Genomic DNA, 18,145 nt, shown 5'->3' with positions numbered 1-18,145 from the left:
AGGTATGTTTTGAAATCGATCTGTATTCTAGTTATGTGTGACTGTGCTGAAACAAAGAAACGGAGTTGTTTTTAATCACATTGGTGAATATACAACAAAAACATTCACGAATGAAACTGCACTGGACAGGAAACAGTCGGCTCTGCAACAATTCCTCTATGCCTTGTATTATATTGTTAAAAGTTCCTTTTTTACCAAGTAATTTACTGGAATCGCTTATTTACTTTTTATAAACGGGTGCGGTTCTATATGTATGTGTAAGCGTCGGTCCAATTACGTTCAGTTGTGCTAGTAATTCATTTAATATTTTAAGGGAGACAATGTATTAAAACTATGTTGGCTTGCATGTTACATTTAAACTACATGTTTATTGTAAGCACATACATGAATGTAAAAGTTATTTTGTAAGTGTAGGTCTAATATTCAAAGTTTAGTAGCGAAGATAGTTTTAATATGTTGTAATACTTATAAAGTTACCACGGCATAACAACAAGTACAAAACACAAGGAGCTCACCCGGGAAATGGCTTATAGGATAGGCACTCGATTAGATGGAAAAAGTCGGACAGTTTTTGCATTTTAGTGCCTTGGTAATAAACACTTCGTTGGCTTTAGCTTTGCGTTATAGAGCTATTATCAGCTTTAGCATGGTAATGTATTATATACAGTTAGACTTTGTAGTGATTGGGCCAGAGTAGATGATTCCTATATAGACTTCTCATGCCATAATATTGCTACAGATATATGTTTGGCTAATATAGATTTCGAAAATATGAAAATATTGTTTCTCCTTTGTTTGATGACGTCACAGTTCGGTTTGTCACGACAAAGTAAGTAACGTTTATTACGTAATAATAGAAGATAAATATTAATAAAACATTCTGGAATATATAAATCATAAATATATTCCTAAAAAATAAGGAGTCTATGCGTTTTTTTCTTTCAGTTATTCTATTGGTATACGTGTCAGTAATATACATTATACAGATTATTGTATAAACACAATACAGAGTTTGTAGGCTATGTGATTTAACTCGTGGAAAAGTTACTGGAAACTCGGATAACCATCAGCACTATAAAACCGGGTTCCACGAAAATTGAAAACATTATATTTTATTGGCCAACAGGATGTTCAACTCGTTTTATATATTGGACAACAATAGACAGTCATACACTACTTTCATTAAGTTATATCATTTATTGCATTCATTGTACTATAATTTAATATATAAATAAAAAAGAAGGCGTATTATTGTAACAATCCGAGTAATCATTGTTGAGCCCGCGGGTGATTGCCCGCGCCTAATTAAGTACGGCGTCTCTTGCCGCATTCTTGGCAAGCGATCACGTGGTGATAGCCACGTAACACCACGTGTCGGCTGGCCGGTTATCCAGATTAAACGGTTGGCACTTCTTGATTGTGATTGTACTGGCCGGACGTATTTGCTGCTATACTGTGTGTGTACCTGATTTTATACGAACCAAATAAATAAGTAACACTGGTGACCACAGACGGGCCGCACAGTATAGCAAGAAGATTTTAAGTAAAAAGATTTTAAGCAAGAAGATTTTAAGCAAGACGATTTTAGAATGAACTTTTTTTACCCACCGCCTAATTATGAACTAGGAGGGAATTTTAACTCTTTTCTGTTAACATTTGAAAGTTTTTGCGACAGTGTGAGCGCAAACGAAGCAACCAAGAAACATGCTTTTCTTTCAAGTCTGCCAGACGAGACGAAGTTCGACATGCGGCCAATCGATGGAGTCCTGCAAAATCTGAGTTACGAAGATCTTAAGAAACGCGCGCAAGAAGTGGTTTGCGGCATTGATCAGTGTGCGAAAGCCAGACAGCAAATATTTTCGAGAAATCAAGCGATCGGTGAGTCGGGAAGAAGTTTTGTAACCGCTCTTACAAACCTCGGTGAAATGGCATATCCACGTGAATCGGACAAACAGATCCGAAATGACGTCATGTACAACATGCTCATCAATGGGTTAAGAAATCGCAATCAGGCTGAACAATTACTGCAATGTTCCGAAAACAAATTACAACCAAGTTTTATCGAAATAGCCAAAAAGCTACTCGGCAAAGAAGAGCGAGCACCTATCAGTCAATCCGTTACAGTTATATCTAATGAAAGAAAGGAAACGGCGGACCTACGACTCTTGATCACACAATTACAAGAACAAATGGAGGAATTGCGCAGACAACACCACAACCATAACCAAATAGCAAACGACGCACGACCTGCTGAAAGAGATTTAAGAACTTGTTTCAACTGTGGTGTTAGAGGCCACATTAGCAGAAACTGCCAACGTAAACGACACTGGCGTGGCTACGGACAATCGCGACAACCCTACCGACCCATCGAAGAGAACAACCCAGCAATCACTCGGCATCGAATTCACACCATCGCTGGAGAACAACACCGGTATGCTAGAATAAATATAAATAACAAGCCCGTATATGCTTTAGTAGATACTGGTGCTACGGTCACAGTCATATCTAGAAAATTCTTTGATCTATTGAACGGTCATAAGTTGTCTGGGTCCCCTCCTAATATGCTATTTGTGGGTGCAGGTGGAAATAATATCCCTATGGATGGTACATCCCTTTTTCAATTCTTTGTAGCTGGCGTGAGAGTTCAATTTAGAGCATTCGTTTCCCCTGATGTAACTGAAACTTGCATACTCGGCCTGGATTTTATCGAATCTAATGAATGTGTTGTCGACTATAAGAATATGATATTGACGGCTTCTGGAGGAACTCTCCCATTGTTAAAGAAATCGGGTATTTTAAGAACTTGTGATATTTACCTCAATGAAGCAGTGAAAGTACCTGCTTTAACAGAAATTGTTATCCCGTGTAAATTTAAGAGTCTTGGTGTCTCTGGTACCCACGATGTGATAATTGAACGTAGTCAAAATTGTTTAGAAAACTATGAAATTGTAACCGCTAATTGCGTAACAAAAACCATGGGTGATAATGTGACCGTAAAAATGGCAAACTTCACGTCATCAGATAAGTACTTGCCTACGGGTGTGGTGGTTGGTAAACTCTCTCCAATCGTGGGAGAAAACATCTTTTATGACAATGTTTTTACAATTTGCAAATCAGTGCAAACCCCAATAGAAATTTCATCCGATGATGGTGATATCAGTGTTCTATTGAAGGAATTGAACTTAGATTTATCAGCTTTGTCGCAGGTTGAGCAAACTGCGTTGATCGATCTGATAACAAGACGCAGAAACGCTTTCGCCCTGTCTGATAAGGAACTGGGAAAAACATCTACGATCAACCACACAATTAACACGGAGAACGCAACACCGGTCAGACATCACCCACGAAGAATGTCGGATGAGCACAAGAAAAAGGTAGCTAAACTTATTGATGAAATGAAAAATACGGGCGTTATAACTAGCTCCAATTCCCCTTGGTCAAGCCCGGTCGTTCTTGTTCGAAAGAAAGATGGAGACATGCGATTTTGTGTCGATTATAGATCGCTTAATCAATGCACAAAAAAAGACAGTTATCCGCTCCCCCGCGTAGATGATTGTTTAGATGAACTATCTGGCTGCCAATATTTTTCCACCTTAGATTTAAAATCCGGATACTGGCAAATACCCATGAAAGAACAAGATCGTGAAAAAACCGCTTTCACGTGTCACAAAGGGTTGTTCCACTTTAATGTAATGCCGTTTGGCTTGGCTAACGCACCGGCAACGTTTCAAATGTTAATGCGCATCGTTCTTAATGGCGTGGAATGGAACGGTGCCTTGTCATACCTGGACGACATTATTGTATATGCCAAATCGTTTACAGAGCATCTGCAATGTCTAGATCAAGTATTAAAACGCTTGATTTCTCATGGACTAAAACTGAAACCATCCAAATGCAACTTTCTTAAAAAACAAGTAAAATTCCTTGGGCATATCGTATCAAAAGCGGGCGTATCATGTGACCCAAACAAAACCTCCACAATAGCAACCTGGCCCTCACCTAAATCCGTTAAAGAAGTTAGGCAATTCCTTGGACTTGCATCGTATTACAGAAAATTTGTAAAAGAGTTCGCAAATGTTGCCGCGCCGTTGTACGACCTTACAAAGCTCACACCAAAACAATTCGCTTGGAACAAAGAGTGTGAAAGCTCGTTCACGAAGTTGAAATCGGCATTAATATCACCTCCTGTCTTAGCGTACCCCGACTTTACAAAACAATTTCTACTGGATACTGACGCTTCTAATACTGCAGTAGGCGCAGTGCTATCGCAGGTCGTTAATGGCGAAGAACACCCAATTGCGTACACAAGCAGATCTCTGACAAAAGCCGAGCGTAATTACTCTACAACGCGTAAGGAACTTTTAGCGATTGTCCATGCGGTTAAAAAGTTTCGATGTTACTTGGACAAATCATTTCTGTTGCGCACAGACCATGCAGCATTGCGATGGATGTGGACATCTAAAGAAATCTACGGTCAATGCGCGCGTTGGTTCGAATTGTTGGCTGAATTTAAATTCAAATTGGTTCATCGGCCGGGAGTAAAGCACAGCAATGCAGATGCATTAAGCCGTAAACCAGACAATAAAACCGTCGTAAACAATACAGATAACCAATACCCATATTCCATTGACCATAATTATGTTAATAACACTCTCCCGGAACAGGTTAACGTTATTGATTTGAGGAACAGCATCGGGTGGTCATTGGAATTTATAGAAATGGCCCAAAATTCCAACGACAACTTAAATACTGTGAAACAATGGGTTAAATCAGGTATACGACCCCCATTTAAAAATGTTAAAAATTGCTCGAGAGATCTTCGGCACTACTGGGCGATTTATGGTGAACTGGTCATTATTGATAAATGTTTATATCGTAAAAGTGAAGATAAATTAACAAACACAAAGTTACAACTTGTTGTTCCAGAACAGTTGAGAGACAAAGTACTCCTTTCATTGCACGATTCGGCTCATGGCGGTGGTCATTTGGGATTTGATCGCACATCAGCAAAGCTATCACAACGATTTTACTGGGCTCGGTGGAGGCAAGACACCGCAGAGTATTGTCAAAAATGTACGATGTGTGATCTAAGAAAGGAACCGACCAAACGCCCAAGAGCCGAGTTGGTTCCATCCGATGAATATTCTCCATTCCAACGTGTGGAAATTGATGTCTTGGGCGGGTTACCAACTTCAACAAATGGTAACAAATATATCTTGGTTGCCTGTGACGTATACAGCAAGTACATGCAGGCGTGGCCAATGAAATCACAAACAGCCAATGAAACTGCGTGGAACTTCTACCACCAATGGATAACTGTGCATGGTGTACCCGAACGTATACATTCCGATCAAGGTGGAAACTTCCAAAGTGCTCTGTTTCAAGAACTAGTTAAGTTGTTGGGCTGCAAGCAATCCAAAACTACAAGCTACCATCCGATGGGCAACGGTGGTGTCGAACGCAATAACCGGACAATAATTGCTATGTTAAAGAATTATGTGCAGAACGATCCACTTTCTTGGGACGAAGCAGTGTCTTCGATTTGTGCTACCTACAACGCAAGTAAGCATGAAGAGACAGGTGTATCACCCCACTACTTGGTTACAGGCCGCGAGTTGCGATTGCCAAGTGACCTAATGGTTGGCAGAGGTTCATTCCTTCCGTCTGCATTCGCGATGAAAGACCTACAGGACCGTATGATCCTAGTTCATCAAGTGGTGAAGTCGAGAATGATAGGACGAAGGAAGGCAATGAAGGATCGCTACGACAAGCGGACTACAAAACCAGAGAACTTTAACATTGGAGATCAGGTTCTTCTTCAGAACACCGTGTTAGACCCACAAGAAAAGAAGAAATTCCATCTTCCGTATAAGGGACCATATATGGTAGTAGATGTTGACCCGCCGGTCAACTATGTGATCGAAAAACCAAACGGATCGAATCGACAGCGAGTACACTACAATCGTTTGAAGCGAAGTCGCGGTGATTACACTGAATTACAACGAAGTAACGAACTGATGACGAAAAGGGTAACGAGAAACATATTACCCAAACGTGGTGTATACATGTTTCCTACTAGTGAACCGAGTGGCGAACCGAGTGGCGAACCGCGCACCATTCGCCAGCAGTCGACGCGACCGCAACGTGATGTTCGACCGCCTTCGTTTTTGTCGAATTACGTCACCTAGTAATATTAGTTTCGTGTGTTTCACGTGTATGTGTGGGAATGCCCTATTTTTAGTGTTGTTTTGGTCCTGATGAGATTTTTTTATTTTTTTTATTTCACGTTTGTTTTTTGTCACATTTGTTATGTATATGAAAACGAATAATGAATAATGCCACGGTTTAAATTATTGGCTTTGTCTCCCAAAATGGCATAGTACTTGTGAAATTGTGTGTAATTGTACATACTTCACCCCACTTTTTCAATTGTTCTGTTTTGTATTTATTTTACACCTGTGTGAATTTGCAAACATCATTTTTTTTATGCTAAACTAGTAATAGTACTATCTTTGTACGTGAACCCGCTGATATCATTTCGTCACACTTCGCTACCGCGATTCTGTAGTTGTATTTTGCATTGCTGTATTGTCTTTTATGTCTTCTTTTTTTTTTTCGTGGGAGGGGGAGAGTGTAACAATCCGAGTAATCATTGTTGAGCCCGCGGGTGATTGCCCGCGCCTAATTAAGTACGGCGTCTCTTGCCGCATTCTTGGCAAGCGATCACGTGGTGATAGCCACGTAACACCACGTGTCGGCTGGCCGGTTATCCAGATTAAACGGTTGGCACTTCTTGATTGTGATTGTACTGGCCGGACGTATTTGCTGCTATACTGTGTGTGTACCTGATTTTATACGAACCAAATAAATAAGTAACACTATTAAACTATATACAAATGAAAAATGTGTTACACGGCAAAAAGTTTTATTTAGATTTTTAAACGCGGTAGCGAAGCTCAAATCAATTAAAAACAGAAAGAGAAGGAAATTAGCAACAAAACGACAATCGTTAAAACACACTATAAAACTACGGGTTAATAATTAGGAAAATTAGCAAATAAAAAAGTATGCTGCTAAATCTATAGTAAATGCATTTTTCTTACTCTCAGAAAAATTTCCCACGACGATACACTTTGCGAAACCTGAAAACATCTTCTCTTTTAGCGATCTCAAGTTCGATACAAAAGTAAAAGCGATTTTGAACCCCAATTGTACAGGTAGTATAGCATTTTTATGTTTTTGGCGGGCTTTACACCACGTGGTTTTGTTGATGCAGATTCAAAGTCTTGCCTTCAACGTTGTCAACATGGGAAGGTATGGACGCTTCAAACAGGTTGTTGTAGTTGTACATGTAGACGAGGTTATATTTTATCAACCGATGGAGAGTCGTGTACAAGAGGTATAAAGGGATTGGTTGCAACTTATTTAGTTTGCTTTTTACCGCGAATTTCTGTTTCTAGTCCGGTTTGGTGAATGGTCAAGTTGGAGTTCATGCATTGTATCTGAGTGGGGTGGGGTGCAACACAGAGGACGACTTTGTAAGACCAAGTTAGGAAGATCTGCGAATAATAGATGTGCGGGTGCTGGTAGCCAATCAAGATCGTGTTCAAAAGTTACCAGTGGTAAGTTGGTTATGTTGGTTTGTACTGGTAGTTAGCAATCTTGTTAAACAACCTTCTAGATTTTCGAATTCGTAAAAACCTCTTGGATCTGACCGATGAAGAACTTCATGATTTCATTCAAGGATTCACTAAATTTAAACAAGATCATTCGCTCTTTGGATATCTTGTAAGTGATAGTGAACAGCTTGTGTAACAGTATTAGTTGTACTGATATATTGTTTGGTTTTAGAACACGGTCAAATGGCATGGATGGCCTCATAAATGCCCATGGTATAAACATGGCATTAAAGGCCATAAAAATGGTCATTGCAGTTGGCATCAGCATCCTATGTTTCTACCATGGCATAGACTGATCATGGTGCAATTAGAACTTGGTGAGTAGGTAACAAAGTTAAGGGTACAGGGTTCAAAGCTTATTGTAGCTTCATGTCGTACTGCATGTAAGTTATACATTGTGTTTTATATGATATTGATAAGAACTGTTTGTTATTTTCAGGTTTATCTCGTCACATGAAAAACAAAACGCTTGGAATTCCTTACTGGGATTGGACGGATCCTATTTACAAAGGACTTCCAGATTTAGTGAAGAACCCAACCATTTATGATCCCATATTGAAGGAATATGTTCCCAATCCATTTTACAGAACTTATATACAGAGTCACGCACCAGTTAACAATAAAACACTGTAAGTTTTGATATTTTAAGTAAAAATTGTCTTCACCCAGCATTGTTCAATGTAGATATTTTTCCTTAGTTGTTTTTTTTTAATTGGCGTTTACGCCGTTTACTCTACAGTGTAGCTTGCTCGGTGTAAAGAAAGGAACAAACAATTTAGCATTATACTTTTATTTGCCATTTTTCCAATTATTAACCAGTAGGCTACACCCAGCGCTGTTCAGCATGTTAGTGTAGATGTGGATAATCTTTATGTTTTCAGATATAACTATCGGTCGGTTAAAAAAGCTGGCTACCTTATTCATGACTTGATGCTCAAGAACCTCATACAAGCTGTTAACATGCCAAGTTATAAAATGTTTGATATGACTGAGTTTCGTTCTCATTCTCAGGTCAGTATAAATATTCATTGTTCAATTGTTCGTCGGGGATAATATCTTGCTCTGAGTATTTCCATTCAACTTTACTGACTCATTTCTTTTTTAATTTTTAAACTTTATAATTAGTTCATAAAGTTGTTGGAGTAATGGTCTAACTTTGTCTTAAATCCTATCACATGCCTTGCTATAAAACTTTTCCTGCATAGAATAAAGTGTAGTTCATGATATTAAAAGAATAAACTTCCAGATCCACAACTGTATGTGCGTTGATAAAGGTACTGGTATTAACTGTACCTACAGCATGCTCACTACCGAATACTCTTGTTTCGATCCAACATTCTTCTTGCACCACAGCCAAATAGATAGGGTGTATGCTTTGTACCAAAAACTAAGGCAAGTTTTAGGAACACAAGATTGGACAAAAGATAGTTTTTTGGATCCTTACAAGGTTGGTAAGATGTTATTTATTTATCTTGTAATGTAATATCATGGCTGTGTTCTTATACACCAGACACACATGATGTATTCATACACCTAATGCTCACTGTTGAGTTATAACATGGGTGTATTCTTATAAACCAGATACACATGGTGTATTCATATACCTCATGCTCACTGTCGAGTTATATCTAAATTAATGAGTTGGACTCAACAAGCTTTGCATGTTATTTTTGTCTGAAATTTGTTTTTATTTTAGAAAGATGATTTCTTTGATTTCAACAAACAGCCAGATGTTTCTGGGTCATGGGATTGGCCGATGTCCCCGTTTTGTAACGCTTCAATGAACCCAAGTTACGTCACGTTAAACAAAGACTCGTGGACCGTCAGCAATTCTTATTATTACCAAGAATTGTTTGGGTATAAGTACGACACGTTTGATCTTGCTAGAAGAGATTGGAAACTTCTTCTCAAAGATTTAAAGCAGAGTTACAAAAGTAAATATTATGGGAAGAGCATCCCCTATTTCTCGCACATTGGGATTACCGTGGGTGATAAACCCAATCAACCCCTTATGACCATAAAAGGGTGCACGACCTAACCCATCTATTGCAACTAATACTCTGTAACGCTGATGTTAGTGAACTGTCCAATCTAGTCTCCGACTAAGTCCGATTTTTTTGTAACCCGACTAAAACTTACTGCGTAGATTTTGTTTGTGGTGAAATAATCTGTTTTGTTTTGCCAAAGAAAACGTATTGTTATTTCTTTTGTGTCATTGTGTTTATCGTGTGTGCAGCTGATTTGAGATTAGTACAGCAAGAAATAAAAAATCATTTTGTTATCTTTCATTTGTAACTGTCATGTTAGGTTACCCCATGCTCACTGTCAGCTTTAATGCTACCAATGCATTTAGTAGAAATAATATTTTGCATTAATATGATCAAATAGTCAAGTAAAAAAAATTGTAATAATTTACAAAAAATAAGATTTAGAAACATAAACATGTTATATGCAGGCAGTTCTTGGTCGTTTCAAAACCCGTTTACTTTTGCGATTTATGTTATTTCTATTTTCAAGTGGTTTATGGGGCCGTGCTATGCGCTGCCAAAACTCTGTGTTCAGTTTTTTTGTCATTTTTCTCGAAGGGAATCTTCGAGGCAGAGTCTTTTTCTCATTGGTCGGAATTTCGATTCCGTTTCGGCCATATATTTCATTCACCATGCATGTCACCTATGCCATAATAAATATTTGTGAGGTCCTCCTGTGATGCCATGGGACCTGGGGTTTAGACCAGAGTTGGCCCGTTACCCCAACATCATATATGTGCATTTATATGGGTGAGATTTAGACTTAAAACAGTTCTTTAAGTTATGACATTATGAATCAGTTTTCTGTTTTTGTTTCTACATGACATGAACTCATACATACTACATCTTATATAAAGTAATAATGACTCACCCATGCATAAAAGGTGCTTGCTCCAGGGTTTGTGGCTTTCACTTTATCAAAGTTTAAATCGGAAACCAACGCCCACGATTTCTGGGCAACTTGTAGCGAAATATTTGTCGAGTCACAATGAGCAACACGGCGAGTCAGCGATTCTCGACCAAGCTTCCCCATCAAGCTATGTAAGGATGACCACGACTGTGGAGTAGAAGGGAGGGTTGGTGAAGTTATGTTTTATTCTATATGGGTGAGGTCCTACAGTGAAGCATGCCATGGGACCTGGGATTTATTCCAGAGTTGGCCCATTACCCCAACATTGTATATGCACATTCTATTATATATGGGGGTATGGTTGTCACTTACACCCCATTCTATAAAACAAATACTTTTTTATGAGTTGGTCCACTACCAATAAAACAGGGATTTATGCCAGAGTTGGTCCACTACCAAGGGTGTTACCGATTATACCAACAGTCAAGTTATGCCCTAGTGAGTAGGAACATGCTTTCCACTCCCATGCTTACTGTAAATACAACCAAACATAGACACATCATCTTACTTTAATAGTTTTTTCATCCTCCCCTAATAAAAGATAGGTTGCGGCCATGACTGCTCTAACGGCACCCGGTGGTGAAGGGTAGCTGGTTATTTCGGACACTAGAGAGCGTGTCATGCACATCACGGCTGTTCGGAACTTCTTTAACTGGCAGAGATGGGAAAGCACTTGGTGCCCTTTCGTGACATCGGCATAGAACTTATTGTCGAGGTTTTGGTTCGGAAGAAATTCTTCGGATTCATTTTCGATCTAAAGGAAGATTATTGTTGTGATGGTAGCACTGTGGGTGTTGAGGTAATGGGGTCTAGATGGTAGCACCTTAGGTACTGGGGTAATATACCTACATCTCAGGTCTTATGTGCACCTCCATAAAGACCTTACCCATATAGAACAGAATCTCTATTATTAAGTGCCTATAAACTGCCCCAGTGGAGTCTAGAAAGTAGAAACAATATATCTATGTTACCTGGTATAAAATATTTTCCAAGATATCTATGTCCCGCTGTTTAATAGCATTGGTGAGATTTTCTTTATATTGTTGGATTGTGACAAGTTTTAAGTTTGTCCGAGCTTCGTTTAAAAGTTTAAGTTCATTTTGATTTAATGATTCCTCACCAATGTAACGCGTGAACTCATGCACTGCCCGCCACATGTCAGCTCTGTGGAAATAATCCTATTTAAATATTAGAAGAGATAAAATAAGTAAGGCCAAACAATATACTTCTTCTATGATTAGAGCTTTTAATAACGAAGGGAATATTACACTTGATGTTAATAGTATAACCTCTGGACTGGAGGCAGTTGCGTCAACTACTCAGCCACGGGGCCAGATAAGATGTCATAAACACCAAGCAGGGTATAACAGCCTTGCCAATTTAACAAATGTAAGTTTTTCACATGTGTTCCTACGAATCTCTGAACCAACATTAAATTACATATGAATATACTGCATCTTATAAAATACATAGTTATAACACCCACAACCCACCTATCTCCAAACTTCATCGAAACTCTCAGATTCTCCTCCAAGTTGATCTTCATCTTCCTCCACATCACTTTACTCTCCTCCTCCACCATTCTCTCCTGCTCCTCCTCCTCCAACCTCCTCAGGTTCTTCTCAGCTTTCCTCAGGAGCTGGAGGTTCCTCTCTCCTCCCCAGACAATCCTTGGGAGCGGAGGAGACGGGGTTTTAATCCTAGAGATCGCAGTCGCTGGCCTCTTCATCCTTTTTTTCGGTTCTTTTTCGGAAATTTGTGGAAAATATCGGACATTTGACTCAATTTGTTTCAACCTGAGCGATGGTGTCTTTGCTCTGTGGATTAATCCATTTCTTGGTTTATTTTGATCATTTTTGTCTTTATTTTCATTCACAACATCAACCCTCTCCACTTCTCCCTCTTTACCCCCCTCTAATGGCTGGCAAACCATCCTGAAGACCTCTACCGCCTCCCGAAGACTTCCCGGCTCCTTCTCATTCATCATCGCTCTCTTCAAACTCTTCCTAGCAGAGGAAACTCTCCTCTTCATCTTCTCCTCCCCCTCCCACCTCCTCTCCTCCTTCAGAAATGCAAACTTTTCCTTCGCCCTTGCAAGAAGCTCATACCCCTTATCAACTTTATCATCGACATCGAAATCCAACACACCTGATGCCTCCGCACTGACAATTATTGATGCGAGATCCTCCAAGGAGTCCGATGCGACCGCAACCTCCAACTTGCTCCTCAGACTCACCATCTTCGCTCGCTTCTCGTTGATCTTCATCAGCGCTCCCTCAGCTCTCCTTACAACATCCGGAGGAACTCCGATCTTCCCCACATCCTCCAGAGCACCCCGGAAGTCTTCATAGACTCTCTTAGTGATCCTCCCCTCCTCTACATCACGAGCAACAGCCTCCAGATATTCCGACATCCCCTCGATTAATATTTGACTAAAATCTGACCCAGCTCCATTCTTTAGGAGGAACTTCGATAAAAACAATTTCGATTGCGGGAATTTACATTTTTTTAACAAAAACTTTGAATTTTCAAGATTCCTTGACACTTCTTCTTCAATTCTCTTCATTTCATCACCAACCTCTTTTGCCTTCTTCTTCTTTTTCTCTTCAACCCCATCCAGCACCCTTCGTGCTGCAACCATCACCGGATCATTCAGGAATACTTGACAAACATTAGCATGCGAGAGCGCTGATCTCACCGTATCCGCATCTTTTGATTCCACAGCATCAGTAAGTCTTCCAAGAGCTTCTTTTTTCCTCTTTAGATCGAACTTTATTTTCATTAATTCCCTCTGCGCGTTCACCACCACCACCTCACAGGGAGCAACATAGATCTCATCTGCTCTAAGCAGCGCCGCCTCCAACCCATCCTTACTTTTCTCCAGTGTTGCCCGCAGCAGTGTTTCACGACATTTTTGTTTCTCACTCCGAATATGTGCGAGTTTCTCTTCCGCCTCACGAACAGTGACATCGTGTGGATGCAGACGACCAGCGGATGACTTGAGCGCTCTCATAATATCCGACTCCGATCCGGAGTTTATCACGACACCCAGCTCGTACCTTACGCTGTTACTCTCCGCCTCCAAGTCCGCAAAATGAAGTCTCAGCTCGGCTAACCGGAGTTCGGCACTCTTCTTCATCTTCAGGATGACTTTAATTGGGAAGATGACTTCCAGGGATGCGAGGATTTGGTTAAGAAGATCATCTTCCTCCCGATTTATCCTCAGCATGTCCGCTTCTGGAGGTCTATTATAACAAAGATCAATAAACAGATCGTCGGAGGATTTATACAACTCGGATGTTGTGAGGATCTCCAAGCTCCTCTCAATGTGTCCTAATGCGTTCCCAACCTCCGAGATATCCCGAGGACTTGAAGGAGCATCATGGAAGAGCGAGAGGGACTTCTCAGCGGAGGAAACATCAACGCACCTCCTAATAACCCCAAGGATTGCTTCTCCTTCATTAAGGATGTTCAGATCACCAAGATCAAGCGCTCCCGTGCACGAGGCCCCTCGTCCTGAGATCCGACCTTCGTTTTGCTTCCTGCAAACATCGAAGGATCGTTGGGAAGATCTTACCGCATCAATCATCCTCCCAAGTGATCCCTCATGCTCCTGGAGGAAGGGATTCAAATCCCGAATCAGATCTTCTCTGGGTGATGCTCTGTTCCCTAAAGGGTCCGGAAGATTGGATGAATATTCCTCCGTGATCTTCAACAATTCCTCGTTAAACTTAATCAGTTGGTTCCGCATGGCTTCCTGTGCTTCATGCTTCAGCGAATATGCTTGGGCGATTTGTTTTGATGATGTCATCACGTCTCGGACTTCTTTGTTGAATGATGTCATTCCCGCTTTTGCATTTTCGATGACATCATCATACTCATAATCTAGGCTTGGATTTCTGATGACATCACACTTGATGACATCATTAACTATGACATCATCATTGAGAGAACTTTCCAACTTTGCATACACAGCAACTTTTTCAACCAAATCCTTAAAGTTTTTTTGCTGAATCAGCAAAACAAGGTCACGCATCGCCGGTCGCAATGATGACATCACAGGTAAAACTTTATCAGCATAGAAATCCAAAACTTTTGAAGGTAAACCTGCTTCCTGTAACACAAATACAACAAGTATAAGAAAACGAAATATGTATGAAACTGTTTCCAGAAATAGTTACTAATTAAACAAACTATTAGTGACTGCTTTAAGTGGCTGCCCAGGGACACACGCCCACAACGGTGGCAAAATTTCGACTTAAACCCGTAGGCCGTATCCTTACAAGAAAAGAAAAAAGATAAATTAAGCTGTGTTACACAACCATACCCTACCTTTCCAAGTTGAATATTCTCTTTAACCTTCCCCCCATCCCTCTCCTTCAACCCTTCTTCCAACCCTTGCACGGCAACCAAGCGTTGAAGCTCAATCAATTGCCCAAGGACACTGTGGAACATAGATATTAAAATAGGACCAAGACCAATATCATGCAAATATTGCTAATAATGTTACATACGTAGTAACTTGTAAGCGGGCATGAGGTGTATAAAACAGAACATCCATATTATAACAACCGCCATTGCCCCACCATGTGAGGATATTAAGTTACGCTCATTACTTTAAGTTAAACCACTGTCCCCACTCACCGAAGACCGCATCTATAATCTGATGCATCGGGATCAAGTTGAAGACGCTCCCATCTTCTTATTGATGTCTCCAACATCCGGATGTTCCTCGCATCAATCGCTGCCACAAGTTCCTAGAAGATCATTATTGTGGTGCTAACATTGTGGGCATGTGTGTCCTTAGGCATGACACTTAATTGCAATTTCTCCAACCCAGCCCAACCAAATGGTCACTAGTTGTCTAAATTGTCAGCCATACATAAAATAATTACCCACAAAGTTACATATGTGGTAAGTGATGAACACACACAAGTGACTTATATTCCTTATGGTGCAAAAAATTTTAAACTTTATAATAGTGTTTAGTTTTTATGTAATTTAAAAAAAACAACATTGCATGCAATATTATCTCAAAGAATAAACAGTTGTCGTGTTCTTTAAACGTTAAAACAACAAAGTTACTTCGATTTAAAACCCGGCGATGAAATTTAAATCTTTCCCAGGTTCTTAAAAACAATAGCTTCATTGTTAAGAAACAATTACCATTGTAACTCTATGATGATGTAACAATGGATGGATAGTGATCAAACAATGCCTTTTCAAGAATCAATTGTTCAAACAAAGCTATTGATTAATGATAGTAACACAACCTTGTTTATTCAATATATTAAAGAACGATTTACCAAGAAGATATGCACTGGACGTATAAAACCATGTTTACAATTATTTTTAAACTTAGTGCATTATTTGGATGTTATACCCTGTGTTATAATACCTACATGTGAGGATGAATTGGTTACATACATTCATTCAACAATACAGTAAATTATACACTAATTAATGGAGCATCAAACTAATATTGAGAACCATCAGTACGTACAGACAAAGTTTGGCAAAAAATATGACTTATCAAATATTTTAGATTCATCCATAAGACAAATAAAAAACTTTTATTCCAACAAACAGAAAAACTTCCTCCTCACCTCTTTAGGGAAGTTGGGATTTCTTTTTATCATCATCTGCTCTTCTTCTAACATCCGGATCACTGATCTTGCCTCCTCCCTCGCATCCAGGAGCGTAGAGCGGACTTCATCCCCAACATCTTCATCCTTGTTGATCCAATCCTCACAATGATGAAGAGCAAGATGGAGATCCTCAATGTTTTGACGAACAATCGCAACTTTCAACATCTTCCGGACCTCAAGGAGATTCAAGATTTAATTTATGGAAATATCGTAGGTTGGGGTAAGATGGTCCATGTTTTATTCTCTATTATTGTCCTATTTGGAAGTAAACAAGGAATATATACAGGACTGTAAAAGTGCGTTGTTAATTGTTAAGGACCTGATTCGATAATATGGGATAATATGTGCTAACGGGATCCCATCTTGCCCCACCATGTTTAGCAAGGCCGGGAATACAAGCTTATTAACCCAAACAAATTACACTATAATGGGCATCGCAGATCTTAAATTACGTAATAGTTACTTGGATAAATTCTAAGATCATCTCTGCTCTTCCTAGAACTCCATCCTCATCCTGGAGGTTGAACTTCTTGAACTCCACGATCCCTGATCTGATCCGATCCTCATTTATGGATGCGGTGGATTTGGAGAGTCGGGAGGTTACTATCTTCCACTGGAGTAATCTGGGAGGAAGAAGATGAGATTGAATGAATATTTATCCCTGCATGGCCAAAAAGGACAGTCGTTATAACATTCGGTTTAATACCCTAAGTGCCTGCTTACGAGTTACCACGTATGTAACTTTGTAGGTGAATTGTTTTATGTATGGCTGACAGTCTGGACAACCAATTAGTGACCACTGGGTCATATACGCCCACAATGTTTTAGCAGTGTTGACATATAATATAATACACAGCAGTTGGGCCACAGCATCACACTATCATGTCACACATTACATTATGACATCACATTACCTTCTTTGTTCTTCAGCATAAACAACGGACTCCGAGAGGAGACCGCTCTTCCTTGCGGCGAGGATCGCTCTCTCCAACATCCGGATCGATTTGCTCTTTCCTCCTCGGAGCAGATCTTCCTCCAGAGGTTCAATCAAACACTAGAGGTTGGACAAAACATAATTTTTAATTATCTCATTGAAACGGAGATAATATTCTTTAAAGAACGAAGAGAAGGAAATCAACAGCAAAACAACAGTTGTTAAAACATGCTATGGATGAAAACTGTGGGACAGAATGTCAGTTAAAAAGTACGGTTGTTGCAAAGCATTGAATGAGGTTTTATTTTTAGCTACAAGTTTTAAACTTAAGATCAATGTGGGCGGATGAATATTTAAATTCTTTTATCACAAGTTTAAATAACAGTTAAACAAAAGATTTCTGTTAATGATACCTAGCTTATAAAGAATGTAACAGTAAATAAACAATATGGTGTATAAAAAACTTTAAATGCAGAATGTGAACATTTTAATACAACGGTAATAAACATGCAACAGTAAATACACAATAGTTATACCACGACCCACCTTACCCCCCACTTTAGAAGTGGAGGCAACTTCAGTGATTTTATCCGAGGTCGAAACCCCATGACTTTTCTTTCCAAAACAATCGGAAAACATCTCAATATTTATCACATAGAGATCATATATATTTCACATAGATATCCAATATAACTGACATAGATATCTTAACAGATAAATGTAAAAATGTGACACAGCAAATTTACAAAACTTTAGCATTATTCAAAATTTCAAATAAGTTGATATAATTCACATAGATATCCAATAAATTTCACATAAAAATCTGATAAAAGATATGAACAACTTAACTATAAACTGCTGCATCAAAAACTTGCAAAACTTAAAAGATTTTCCAAATTTTTCATCAATTGCAATTATGGTTCTAACTTATGACATCATAATAACCT

General features: G+C 39.3%; 2 protein-coding genes across 2 annotated transcripts; one reads left to right on the top strand and one right to left on the bottom strand.

The window, feature by feature from the left end:
* The first annotated feature begins 218 nt into the window (after positions 1-218).
* Positions 219-9,965, top strand: LOC149727394 (hemocyanin, beta-C chain unit D-like). Its single transcript, XM_089889637.1, has 10 exons — positions 219-829; positions 7,110-7,217; positions 7,277-7,399; positions 7,461-7,622; positions 7,682-7,788; positions 7,852-7,996; positions 8,119-8,308; positions 8,561-8,690; positions 8,926-9,126; positions 9,376-9,965. The coding sequence occupies exons 1-10, from the start codon at positions 772-774 to the stop codon at positions 9,715-9,717; spliced, it is 1,566 nt and encodes a 521-aa protein (XP_089745763.1). The 5' UTR covers positions 219-771; the 3' UTR covers positions 9,718-9,965.
* Positions 9,966-9,997: 32 nt separating this feature from the next.
* On the bottom strand, positions 9,998-18,086 carry LOC149727393 (uncharacterized). The gene is made up of 11 exons (XM_089889593.1): positions 17,745-18,086; positions 17,179-17,318; positions 16,728-16,887; positions 16,223-16,438; positions 15,261-15,373; positions 14,949-15,060; positions 12,110-14,730; positions 11,588-11,780; positions 11,125-11,370; positions 10,578-10,763; positions 9,998-10,349 (listed from the first exon to the last, which is right to left on the bottom strand). The coding sequence occupies exons 1-11, from the start codon at positions 17,835-17,837 to the stop codon at positions 10,125-10,127; spliced, it is 4,305 nt and encodes a 1,434-aa protein (XP_089745719.1). The 5' UTR covers positions 17,838-18,086; the 3' UTR covers positions 9,998-10,124.
* Between the last annotated feature and the right edge of the window lie 59 nt (positions 18,087-18,145).

The sequence above is a fragment of the Ciona robusta genome, chromosome 12 (assembly GCF_009617815.1).
Source record: "Ciona robusta chromosome 12, ASM961781v2".
Lineage (NCBI taxonomy): Eukaryota > Metazoa > Chordata > Ascidiacea > Phlebobranchia > Cionidae > Ciona > Ciona robusta.
This window is presented reverse-complemented; position numbering and strand designations above follow the sequence as displayed.